Source organism: Coloeus monedula, assembly GCF_965178545.1.
Source record: "Coloeus monedula genome assembly, chromosome: 20".
Classification (NCBI taxonomy): domain Eukaryota; kingdom Metazoa; phylum Chordata; class Aves; order Passeriformes; family Corvidae; genus Coloeus; species Coloeus monedula.
Genome location: NC_138800.1, coordinates 4,911,483 through 4,924,265, shown reverse-complemented (window position 1 = coordinate 4,924,265; position 12,783 = coordinate 4,911,483). Strand labels below are relative to the sequence as shown.

The following is a 12,783-nucleotide window of genomic DNA, read 5'->3' as shown; positions in this document are numbered from 1 at the left end:
GAGGTGGACATTCCAAAAGCACTGCCGAGGAGGCACAGCTGGGACAGGGACTCTTGATTTTCTCCATCATGGCTGGGTTTGTGGTGATTTGGGGTGGATGCTCTCCCTCCTGCTACTGGCTGGTCACATATTCAAGGCCAGGTTGTGCAGGACTTGGAGCAACCTGGTCTAGTGGAAGGTGTCCCTGCCCATGGCAGAGGGTGGAATGAGATGAGCTTCAAGGCTCCTTCCATCCCAAACCATTAAATGTTTCTGTGATTCTACAATTTCCTTCCCAGGGGTGTTCTGGGGACGAATGGATGCTCACAGAGAGGCTGGATCCCACTGCTCAGTGCAGGTGAGCCTGGGCCACCCACCTTCACCCAGCTCCCATGGCAGCTGACAATGTGTTTCCACTCCCCCCCTTCCGCTGCCTCTCCTCCGAAAAGCCTCTCTCCCATTCATATCCATTTTTAAAGAAAACACACAATCAATAGTCTCTCAGGCTGGAATTTCATTAAGGTTTTCATTGCACTCGCTATCGATTGGCAGCAGGGCTGGGAGCTGCACGGAGCAGGTCCGGCAGCCCCGGCTGGTGCTGTGCCCTGCCTGTGCCACGGGACCTCCCAGACCACCCTAAAAGGGAGAGGGCTGTGCAGAGGATCTGGCTGCTCCCATACAGGCAGCGGAAAGCCCAGCATCCCAGGTTTTACTAACTCCTAGATTTTACTAACCATCACTAAGAGCAAAACCAGGAGCCCAGGGAAGGGCTGGGATTTCTTTCATGAACCAGGACAAATGCTGTGTGATTGCGAAGGCTTTGGTACATAACAGGCTCTCTCCTGCCTTCCCTCTGTGGGATGCTGCTTGTTTCAGGATGTGTAAAACCAGGCTGGAATGCCTGGCCTTGCTTCCATCAAACACGGGGGCTGCAATTAAAAAACACCCCAGGGCTCTGAGTGTGGAAGGGCACGGTTTGCTCCGCTGCTGGTCGGTCACTTGGAAAATCAAGTGAAAAATCCCAACCTCTAAAAGGGCTCGTGGGCTAATTTTAGGTCTGGGCCTTGACCAGAGAGATTTACAATAATTGCCAGGGTGAAAGTTTAACTTCTCCCGCGACTTTTCTCAGCAATCCCCAAGGAACCGCGTTCTGCTGCGCAAGGAGCATCCCCGGGCCAGCTCCCCAAATTGCCTTTTTAAGGCTTTATTTTTAAACTGAAGCTTCAGGCTGCCTTCAATGGGACAAAAATCCTTCACGAGTCCAAGTCTGCAGCCAAGGGAGCTCCTGTGGATGGGGATAAGCTTTGGCTCAAATCCTTGTCCCCGTTTTTTGGCCCTGCTCATCCCTGTGCCAACCCCACAGGACGCAGAGCAGAGCCCCCGTGGACACCCCTGTTCCCACTCACCACTAAACCTTTTTAACAGGACCCACGGCAGGAGCAAAGCAGAACACGTTGCTTGTAGAACCACGGCCTTTCTGCTATGCTAAATGATTTAAAACTGGTGGTAAATAAACCTAATATCTGCTCGCTCCTGCCAATTCTCATTACTCCGGGACTCCCCCGGAGCAATCAGCTGCCTTAAAAAAAAAAAAAAACAACAACCAAAAAAAATCGCTGGAAGGAGTCAAGCGAGTGGCTCAGCCAGCGCTGGGGAGGGCTGCTGGCAGCATCCCGACTGGAGCGTGACGTGCCCTTGAAATCCTGTGCCCGGAGGCATCCGGCATCCGAGCGGTGCCAGCTCCGGCAGCGCCCTCCGCCTCCCGGCAGCGCCGGGGAGTTCTAATTCCATCCTCGCCACGTCCCGGGGCGGGCGGGGGTGATCCGGGCAGCGGGCACCGCGGGGCTGTGGCTGATTTTCCTGCAAAACCCTCGTGCTGTGGATTTTGTGACCCCACAAAATCATGGTGGGGAGAGAGGATTGTGTTGGGGGTGGGAGGTAAAGGGGGTTTGTCCAGCATCCCGGGAAAAACCTGGAAAGGAAGTTAGGAGCCCGCCGCGGCCGGGGCAGCCCAGCCATGAAAGCGTTCCGTGGCAAAGCCGGGTGCGTGTGTGAGCTGTCAGCCAGGCAGACAGGCCCCAGGCACCTCCCGGGCTGTCACAGCTGCAAATTGTCCAGGAGCACTCTCTCATGGGATGTAAGGGGAGGATTTGTTGGAGGAAGATGTCACAGGGATGAAAGGGGAAAAGAGAGCAAACCAGGAAAAATAGTGGTTTGGGTTTGTATTTATTTGTGCAGGAGGAATGGTTTTAAAATGTCCTTTGATGTGTTGGAGAAGGCAAACAGGCTGTGACAGCCTGCCCACGGGGCTGGAGGAGCCTTCACTGATGGGAAGACCTTGATGTGCAAATTCCCTTCTCCTCCTCACCCTGCAACTCAGGATTTACCTTCGAGAGGGAGCAAAGCCCTTTCCTTTCAGCACAAAAACTGTAGATAATATTTCCTCTGTGACCTTTTTCTTCCCCAGAGTGTCTGTGCAGCCCTGGTTGAGCGATGCTCTCCCAGGATGACCTCAGAGATGGACAAACCCAACCATAGAGCAGAACAAAGCCGGACCAGCGAAATTCCCTGGGAGAGGATGTACAAACAGAAAGAGATGCAAAAACAGGACCAAAACCCATCCTTATCTTTCTGTGGGACAACCGGTGAAGTTTGGATGGAGATGGAGAGCACCAGCTGAGCTCAGGAGTCGTGCTGGAGAGTGATCAGCCAGCTCTCAGCATCAGGAGTTCACCTCACATCCTTTTTGTGTGCACACAGTCTGTCCCTCACCACATCACGGCTCTTCTGTGCTTCAAACATCTGTTCAGGGTTGTGCTCAGTGGCCTCTGACTCAGATGGGATGGAGAAATATTTGGGGTTGATGAGCAGGGAGGGAGTGCAATCTCACTGTCAGGTGGAAAAACGGTTCAGGGCTTGATCCTTCTGCATCCCTGATGGTGCTGGGAGAAGAATTAGGAGCAAAAAGGGGGTGTTCAGCTCTGTATCAGCGGACACAACCCAACATTTCCCATCTTACAGTGGTTTGTTCTGCCTGATCTTGATGCCTCCAAGAAGGACAAGTCTCTCGTGCTGCATCCTGCTGGGATGGAGCTCACTGGGCCCCTTGGAATGCCACGGACCTGCACCAGCAGGATCCTTTTGTGCTCTCTCCGTGTCTCCTGGGATTATGTTTGAAGGGAGGTGGCTGCATCCCTGCTTTCTTGGCTGATCTCGTGTCCTGTAATTCTATACTATTTAAGTTCTAAGTATTAACTTCTATATTACTATTTCCTGCTACAAAATCACAGAAAAAGCTGAGTTGGGAGGGACTCACAAGGATCAACGAGTCCAGCTCCTGACCTTGCACAGGACCATCCCCAAGAGTCCCATCCCTGTGCCTGAGAGAGGATTGTCCAAACAACACCTCTGAGGACACCTCCTTCCCTCCCTCAGAAGCCACCGGAGTCTGGCGCTGCTGCTGCTGCTCTTCTTCCTCCTGCTGATGCAAATGAAAAGCGATGCTGTCCCTGTGCTCCAGCCCCCTCTGGGCACCTGCTGGCAGAGCTCAGGTGGGGAGCTCGCCGAGCGTGCAGTGCTGTGAGCAGGGGTAGAGCCCCATGTCGGGGCGGCCACTCAGACACCAGTCCTTGTGCTGGGGGAACATGAACTGGGGCTGCAGAACTGAAACTTTAGCAAAAAACCTCCAAACCACAGCATGTTTGTTCCTGCCTCCTCTCACCTCAGGGCTCTGTTCCCTATGGCTGTGTTGGCCCTGCTGGGGTGACCAGGTCCGTGTTTCTCCCAGGGGGATTGGCACCTTCTGCACCTTCTCTTCCAAGCCACCTCCTGTTTCTGCAGGCAGAGGTCAGGGGTTATCAGCTGCTTGCGGGTTGTCTCTGAAATATCCCTTTTCTTTGTGCTCTGCTGGGGGGCTGTGCCTGAGAAATGGTGTCAGAGGCTTTGTTTTGCCTTCGCAGAGACCACGGAGGAGGAAAAGGTTTCAAAAACCTCCCCACACCCCCTCCATGGCTGTGCTGCCCTGGGCAGGGGTGGTTTCAGGAGCATCACCCTTCAGTCACATCCCACAGCTGCATCTATGGGGTGGCCTCTGCCTGGGGACAGGCGTGGGACTCCCGCTTGCCTGTCCTGACCCACGGCCAGGATGATGGAGCTGAGAACCACAGGACCACATTCCCGGGTCTGTCCCAGGTTGGATCTTTCCCCCTTGCTCTTCCTGGGTATCACACAGCTGTGGGCTCCCTTGGTGCTGCTGCTCCACGATCTCATTATCCCAGAGGTCCCTGTGCAGCCTGCAGCCAGCAGGAGCCAACCCCCTGGAGATTTCGGACACAGAAAAAGGACTTTCACCTTTCCCACTTGCAAACACTCCAGCAACAGCATCCCTTTGCACCTGGAAACCCCAGGGGAAACTGTGCTGCTCCTGCTGGGAAAGGGCTCATCTTTGCTGCACAGGATCCTCTCCCCAGCATTTCCTGCTGTGCTGGTCCAAGTGGCTTTTTCATTGCAGTTTTCCAAGGTTTTGGCTTTCCTACAGGCTGGAAAATGCCCTTCTGGCAACCTTGGCTTTGAAGCAGCCCCATGCTGCTGGGTCAGGCTGGCCGTGGTGTTCCTGCAGTGCCCAGATCTCCTGCAGCAGCTCTGAACGCTCCCTTGCACGTGTGTTCAATAAAAAAAAAAAGCATTAAATATTAAAGGCAAAACCATCATTGCCTGGACTCAGAGCAGCTCTTAAAAATGTTACCAGCTCCAAAATCCCCACCTTCCCTTGGCTTTGAAAGCTTCTTCCATCTTTTCAGCAGCTTGTGGGGGGCCAGGCAAGGTGTGTGTGAGGAGCAGGGCTGGTGGGAAAAGTGCCCGTGAAGAAGTTCCCAAAATGAAGCCAGGTGGCCCAAATCAGCAGCCAGGGAAATTCCATAACCCTGTGGACCTGTAGGGGTTAGTATGTGGAGGGGAGCTGGGAAAAAGCCCTGGAAAATCCCATTTCTGTGCCAGGGCACTGGAAGGTGGTCAGTGAGGGCAGATTGTGTCATCCCAGAGGTGACAGGACAGGTCCCATCCTACCCCCAGGCACTCAGAATCTGCAGCATCTGCTCCTGGGGGTGGTGCTAGAGTCCCCCCAAAAGTGGGGGCCCTGAGGGGCTTTTTCTCTGCAGGAGAATGGAAATGCCTTGCCTGCTCCCACCCCAATCCCAAACCCAGTCCCTGGGTTGGTGGGGTGCTCGATGGGATCGGGGTGCAGAGGGCATCATGTGCAGAACAAAGCCAGTTTTTTAAAGCCAAAGAGCCCTATCCTGGCTGGGCAGGGGGGCAAGAGGGGGTTGCACTGCAGATTCCCTGTCCCCCAGCAGTGAAGGCTTTAGGGAACACCAGTAGGATCATTTGTGTGGGTCCAGCCCAGAGCCCTCCTCTGTGCTAAACATCTTCACCAAGCCTCTAAAACCACCAACGAGCTATTAAAAAAGCCCATCACTATTCCCTACAGAACCTCTTCTTTCCCCAGGAGACTCTCGGGGAGGCCTTCCCTGATCCTGCTGCAGCTGGAACCTGCAGGAATCGCCTTCCTGAGCTTCACCTGAGCATCCCCCCTCGGGCAGGCACAGCTCCGGCAGGCTCAGCCTGGACCAGCGCGGTGAGAAGCGGTTTCCATAGCGACAAGCACCTGAAAGGCCCCAGCTCCCGGGTGTTCAGGGCAAGGATTTGGGGCGGGATGTGCTGAGGGTGTATCCCAGAGCTGGATTGCTGCTGGGGTGCAACAGGACCCTGGGACAGCTCCACACCTCATAAATCCCACCTGGCATCGCCTTTCTCGCCCTCCCGGGGGGTCCCAGCGGGATGCTCAGCTCCTGTAGAAGCCCCGGTGCTGCCAGCCTGGCCCTGCCCGCCCCGGGGAGCCGGGGATTGTGGCCAAAGCCCCGCGGGGTCCCCTCCGCCCCCGTTCCCTCCGTGGCTTTTTTTGGCTGCCACGTGCCGGCCGCCCCCGCCGCCGGTGGGGATGGTTATTCTGGGCAGGAGAGCCACCACGGGAGGGTGTTCCAGGCCTGTGGTGCTGCCTGGGGGACAATGGGGTGCCTAAACACCCTCCTGCCACCCCCAGCGTCTCCCTGATGGGAAATGAAGGGCTGGGGTTGGGGTTGGGGTTGGGGTGACTCCCTGGCACTGGCTGCTGTCCCCACAGGGATTCCCTGGAGAGGGTCCCTTCAGCATTCCCAGTGCCAGCGCCGCATTTCCACCTCGCGTGCCTCATTTGGGTTTCCCTGCCTTAATGGGAACAGGCTTTTGGGGCGGGGGGAGCGAGGTGAATATCCTTGCCTTCCCCTCGGAGCTGGAAAAGCCTGCGCGGCCCATCCCCAGGGAGACTCTGTAAATAAGGAGCGGAGGGAGGGAGGGAGCGAGGGGGGCACTCCATATGCTGCACCAGCTTTCGGCCCCGGCCTGCCGTCAGATGTCTCACACAACAGGAAGCAGTAAAACTCTTATTGCCAGCCGGCACCTTCCAGCACGGAGCAGCCTCCTTCGCCTGCTGGAGTGTGGGATTTTGCCCGGAATTCCACTTAGAGGTCCCTATTGACAGGGTTAGGGGGCTCACGTGTTACCAGAGCTCGTGGCAGAGGTGCCCAGCTCTGCTGCAGCAGGGGATGGTGCCGATCCATCACTGGGATGACCCCGCTGTGGTTCCCACATGCCCCTGCATCCCTCTGCTGGCTGCTGTCCCCTCTCAGAGCATCAGGAAAGCGCCACGGCTAAGGCAGCCCGGCCAAAGGACTTCCCAGCATCCAAACCCCGCTGTCCCTGCTAACACAGCCCATCCAAACCCAGCAGTTCTGTCTGCTCCGTGTGCTAGGGGAGCAATGAGAGGGACGGTGGTTCATGGATTGAAGTGATGTTCACCCTTGGATGGTAATTCCTGCTGCCTGGCTGGAATTCCTGCCTGAACTGGAGCATGTCTTCAAGACAGATGTTCTGCTGTGATTTAAAGGCATCCAGCGGTAGGGATGCAGCACCACCATTTCCCTGCCTGCTTACAGCGGATAATTAGAGCCACATTTCCAAAAATAAGTACCTGTGGCCGGCCTAGCCAGGCTGTGCCTCCAGATACCCCAATCCCTTCTGTTTTACCTCTGTTTCCCCACAGGAGCTGTGTCCATGCTTTTATGGAGATACCCAAACCGCTTACACCTCACCCCCTTTTTCCTGCGTGCGCTGTGTCCGTGTGCTGACCCTGCCCCACGCTCTGTTTATCCACCGCATTCTCTGAACTTGAAATAACCTGCGCGCTCCTGCCGGCGCTGCCTCTGCCCCTGTTTGTGCTTGGGAGCTCCTTTCCTGCCGGCCGGAGTCTCGCTGGCATCCTGCTCCGCCGCCTCCAGCCACGCTCGGAGCCATCGATCTCCCTTTTCCATCTGCAAACACGGTGCCTGTCTGTGTGACAGTGGCTCCGGAGCCCCGCTGCCAGCAGGGACCGAGCGCAGGGACGAGGCGCCCGGACGGAAACCTTTAGGAAATCGTATTATTGGTTTTTTATGGCACTGCGATAATTGCTGCTGCAGCTCGCCCTGCACTCAGCGCTCCTCCCGGAGCTGCCAGGGCGTTCAGCATCCGCTGCACGGGGCTGGAGTGGGATCAGCCCCCTCACCCCTGCCCGGAGCCCCAGATCACAACAGATTGGCCACATCCTGACAGTGATTTCTCTCTTGTCTCCTTTGCCCACGGCAAAAACTGAAGTTGTGACCCAGATGTGAGCAGCCTGTTATCTCGTTAGCCAGCCCAGCTTCCCCATGAGCCTTTTATTAAGCAGATAAACCCCCGAAATTCAGCCTGGGTCTCTGAGATGGGCTGGGAGATTCGCAGGTTAAACAGATATAAGAAGCACAGGTTTGCCCATAATTATTTTCCTGAGTATCTGTCGATACTAATTAAAATTGTTTCCCATAATTAAATTTAAAACAGCAAGGGAGAGCAGGGGGTCGCTGAAATCCTTTTCTTTTGAATCATTCAGGGATAAAAGGGGTTTTCAAATCAAATTAGTAAAAAAATCCATTCCCATTTTCTCCCCCTGCCTCCAAGAGAGGGACAGACTGTGGGCTGCTTTGGGGATGCACTCTGAGCCTGGCTGAAAATGGGGTTTAGGGGGGTGTTGGGGCTCAGGGCTGTGGGTCTGTAGGTGGCTGTAAGGAGAATTCAATGTGTCCCCAAAACCCAGCACAGCCAGTGGCACCCCAGCTGGATCAGGCTGAATGAGGAATTGGCTGTGCCCTGAATCCCACAAGTGCCAGGGCAACAAGGACAGTGCTGCTCCTGCTCCCCTCCGGGCAAACCCTGCACAGGGTGAGCTGGTTTGGAGCCTTGCCCAAAGCTGGGGCTCCTGCTTGCTGTAACTGACCCACGGCTTTCTGGAGGAACGGGGTCTGGACACAGCACTGCCAGCACTTCTGAGCTTGGCTGGGGGTGCCAGGGGGTGTTGGGGGCTGGAGGAGCCATCTCCCTGTGCCTGGCCACTCCAGGACACCTCTCACATGCAGGGCATCTCCCCAGGCACCAAAACTGCAGGATTTTGTTTCATGCTAAGCAGGAACATCTCACTGTCCTGGCACACTCTGCTCTGCCCGGAATCACCGGGATCCCCTGGAGCCCAGCACCTCCAGCACAGCTCTGGGAAGCAGCTCTGAAAACTTGGCCGAGCCTCCAGACACAGGGCTTGGCAGCCAAAGCCGGACTCTTGGGAGCGGCTGCCCGGGGCACCCGGACATCCCTGGGCTGCTGCAAGGTCACCAGGGCTGGGATGAGGCAGCTGAGGTGAGCTGGACAGGCAGGGCCACACCATGGCAGTGGGAGCTGCTGGAACCTGCAGAACTGTGAGATCTGAAGAGGAAACAACAGCCCACATCTAATGCCTGCCCTCCCCGAGAGGGAGTTTGGGACAAATCAGTGAGCTTGTCATTTTTATTTTGGATGGAAGGAGGTGACAGCTCTGCCTGAAGGACAAAATTCAGCAGCTCCAGAGGACTGGCAAGACCCAGGTATCCCAGGGGGCTGGAAAACCTCTGGCACAGAGGCTCCTCATGGTGGGGGGAAACAGCTCCTGGCCCTCCCCAGACCCCTTTGCACTGCTGGGCTTGGCTGAAGGAAGCTGTGCCTAAAACCCAAAGCAGCCCAACTCTGCCAGCCTGGGGCTTCTGGCATCCCCCAGGGCTGGAAAAGCAAGGAAAAAGGAGGTTGAGGAAGAGGGGGATCACGAGCAGCTCACCAAAATTAGGCAGGCAAATTTACACTGTTCAGCTGGAGTGCCTTTGCCAACAGCCACGTGGGGATATCCAGAATATCTCAGGATTTGGAGCTGCCTGGGCTCTATTCCCATGGTCCCTCCTTCCCCAGAGCCTTTCTCAGGCCCGTGGGATGCTGGTGTTGATGGCAGCTGGGACGCTGGCTGCAGCACATGGGGACAGAGGTCCTGCCCTCCCTGGCGCTGCGAGACATCGCTGCCTTTAGCTGCTGTAATGGGTTTCTAAAATTAGCTGCACACTCTGCCCTTGGACTCGAGCAGGACATTTCTCAGTTGTTTAATATCAAAAGTCCAAAAAAATAAAAAAGGAAGCAGAGCACAAAAGCCACCCAGTCAATGCATGGCTAAGTTTATTTTATCACTTGTCCAACAGAACTCGACATCTATTTTAAGTCATTTATGAGGAGTACAAGTGTGAATAGCTGCAGAAGTTTTGCAATTCCAAGACGCCACATACAGCTGCTAAAAAAAGCAAATTTAACCTTCCCAACAAAGCCTCAACAAGCAGCCCACCCTTCCTTGGATCATGTTTCCCAGCTACTGACTTCAGGCAGCCAAAGCTCATCTCCCCCAGACCCGAAGTTGATTATTTTATGAAGAGGGCCCCAGCCACGGCAGCATCACCCCCTTGCTGCATCCTGGCATGCTTCCCTTCCGTTTGGGCTCAGTTTTCCGAGGGGACAGGTGTGGGTTGGTCCCTTGGGGTTTATCCCTCCCTTCAATTTATGAGTATTTTACATTTTGCTGCTGGCCACAGTTCCTATAAATAAACCCTGGCTGCCCATGGCAGATGTGAGGCCTTTCCCTGCATGCTCTGTTAGAGGCCCCGGCTTCCCAGCAACGGGAATGGGAATAGATGTGAGTCTGCAATGAAATATTAATTGGGAGCAATGCTATTCTCCTGTCTACAGAGGGGAATTTTAATTGAGGACCACCTTAACAAGCTAATATCTTCCCTCACCATGTGGTCACAGCAGGAAGGGGGGGTTGCTGGGATCTGCTCTTTTTAATTGGAGCATCTCCTATTGCCTCTGTCTCCCCAAATCAGCCCAAATTAGCAGCCCAGTGTTCATCACCCAGCAAACCCAATCACCAGCAATCACTTGATTTGACTTGTGGTTTCCTAAGAGTCAGAAATATCTCAGCAAGGAGAGTCTGGAGCATTCCTGTGAGGTCAGGCCTGACCAGCAGCACCTCCCTTCATGCCCTTTAAGTCCTAACTATCCCTAACTATGCCCAAACTGAGGGCTCCAGTTCAAGAAGGGCATCTGCCGGTGCCCAGCAGCACGGGCAGGAGATCCCCAGAGCTGGAGCAAAATAGGAATTCTCAAATAGCACAACACCTGAAAATGCAAGTTCAGGAGGCTGCTTTTCCTCTCCAGTTCTGGCGAGATTCAGCCCACCAAGTGTTGCACTGGACTTCAAACAGGATGGGAGAGACATGTGCATCTGGGAGGAGGGGTACCTCTGATCCTGCATTTTCCACGTGTTCTGGTAAAGACTGAGCTTTCTGGGACATCAGGAGAGCACAGGAACTGCTGCAGCCCTTCCAGGGCTGGAAAATGATTCTCCCTTAGCTGAGGCTTTTAATTTCAAGGGTGGGAACGGGGGGGATCATCATCCTACAAAGCAGAAAGCAAAGCTCCAGTACAGCTGCTGGCAGGAGCGGAGGGACGGCTCCTGCTGCGGGGTGGGAGGGAGCCAGAGCCGGCGGGGCCGTGTCCAGCTGTCACTGCCACATGTCACCCACGTCCCCGTTCTTGTGGAACTCGTGGAGGTGGTCAGCGTACCTGGGGAGAGGGCAGAGCCACGTTAGCCTGCAGCAAGCTCCAAGGAGCTCTGGCAGCCAAGCAGGAGCCGCTCCGATTCCAAGGGGTCATTCCAGGAGGATAAGCACCGTGCTCTGCTCCAGCCGCGGGCAGCAGGGAACCGGAGTCATGGCACGGGTCTGACCCAGGTCTCCAGGATCTCATTTGCCTTTATCAGGATTCCTCCTGGGCAAGGACTGCCCGCAGGAAAGGGTTTGGAAAACACCCAACCGAACACAAGCGGTTGCCCCGCACCGTGACTTTTTCTCCCCCCCGTCCTCACTGGGTTTAAAGCCCCATTAACTGGCCTTGTTTCCAGCACTGAGGTGCCCAAAATACCTGCTGCAGACCACCAAGCCCTGCCCACCAAACAAACCCCGGGGCCCCCAGCCTGTCTTCACTCACTTCTTAGCACAGAAGGCAGCACAGTCCCGTCCCACGCTCTCGCTCCAGGCGGTTTTGTAGAGCACCTGCAAGGAAAGGAAGGAATGGGATCAGCTCTGCTTCCACCTCCATCCCAGTCGCTCCTCACTGCAGTCTGTGCCATTGCTGTGCCAGCCTGGCCCTGCCATCCCATCCTGGAGAGGGACTTGTGACAAAGGCATGGAGTGACAGGACAAAGGGGAATGGCTTCAAACAGATACAGAGTATAGATTTGGTATCAGGGAGAAATCCTTCCCTGCGAGGGTGGGGAGGCCCTGGCACAGGTGCCCAGAGAAGTTTGGCTGCCCCTGTCCCTGGAAGTGCTCCAGGCCAGGTTGGATGGGGCTTGGAACAACGTGGGATAGTGGAAGGTGTCCCTGCCCATGGCAGGGGGTGGCACTGGATGGGTTTTAAGGTCCCTTCCCACCCACGTTATGATTCTATGATCACCAGCATGGGGAACCCCCGGTGTGTTGCAGGGGTTGCCCTCAGGATGGTCAGGATGACCTTTCCCAGTGGGTTATTTTTACTGGGACAGCGCTGCTGTGGCTGTGGTAGCTCAGGGCAAGGCTCAGGGCTGCACACGGACAGAGATGTATTTTTGGAACAGGCTTAAGGAAGGTCACTGCTTGGCTTGACTCCTTTTTACCTTCATGGCTCCGTGTTTTCATTCCAGAGCCAAGGTCTGAGGAGGCAGGAGGCAGTGCTGGGGTTTGGGAAGAGGGACAAGCCCTCCCATTCCCCACTGATTCGTTCAAGCCTTGGGGACTTGTAAGCTGCTATCACCAGGGAATCACCCTAACCACACAAACACCCACCAGCAGGCCTCCAAATTAGGGTTAATTGAAGTCTCCTGGGATCAGTGGCAGAGATGTCACTCCCACTGTGGGTGTGGAGGAACAGGGGCTTCCTCCAGTCCCCTGTGGCACACACAGTTTGTGCCCAGCCCAGGCAGTGCTGGGTGCTGGATTTCAGGCCCTTTTGTGTCTAGATGATGTGAGATCATTCCAGCCATGTAATATTTATGAATTTTCCTTTTCTTTTTTTCTTTTTCTTTTTTTTTTTTTTGGGTTAGAGCTTTAAAGTTTAATGATGTTTAACTTTTTATTTCCTTTGCTCCTTTCCTCACCAAAATAACTTTGCGAGCAGGACAGAAATATTGTTCTGATTTGGCTTTCATCTCGTTTCCTCGTTTAATTATTGATGACTTGTTTGGCTTGTTTTTTCCTCCCTGAAATGACAAATAAACTCCCAGACACTGTGCAAGGATATAGGAGGAGTTTGCACCAT

The 12,783-nt window shown here is 54.9% G+C and overlaps 1 protein-coding gene across 1 annotated transcript in view; it reads right to left on the bottom strand.

The window, feature by feature from the left end:
• Positions 1–9,594: 9,594 nt before the first annotated feature.
• Positions 9,595–12,783, bottom strand: part of CUX1 (cut like homeobox 1) — a 270,436-nt gene continuing 267,247 nt past the window's right edge. The window contains exons 22-23 of the mRNA XM_082294439.1: positions 11,476–11,540; positions 9,595–11,052 (exon numbers count right to left, since the gene is read on the bottom strand). Coding sequence (XP_082150565.1) covers positions 10,992–11,052; positions 11,476–11,540 — 126 coding nt within the window. The 3' untranslated portion in view covers positions 9,595–10,991. The remainder of the gene's footprint in view (positions 11,053–11,475; positions 11,541–12,783) is intronic.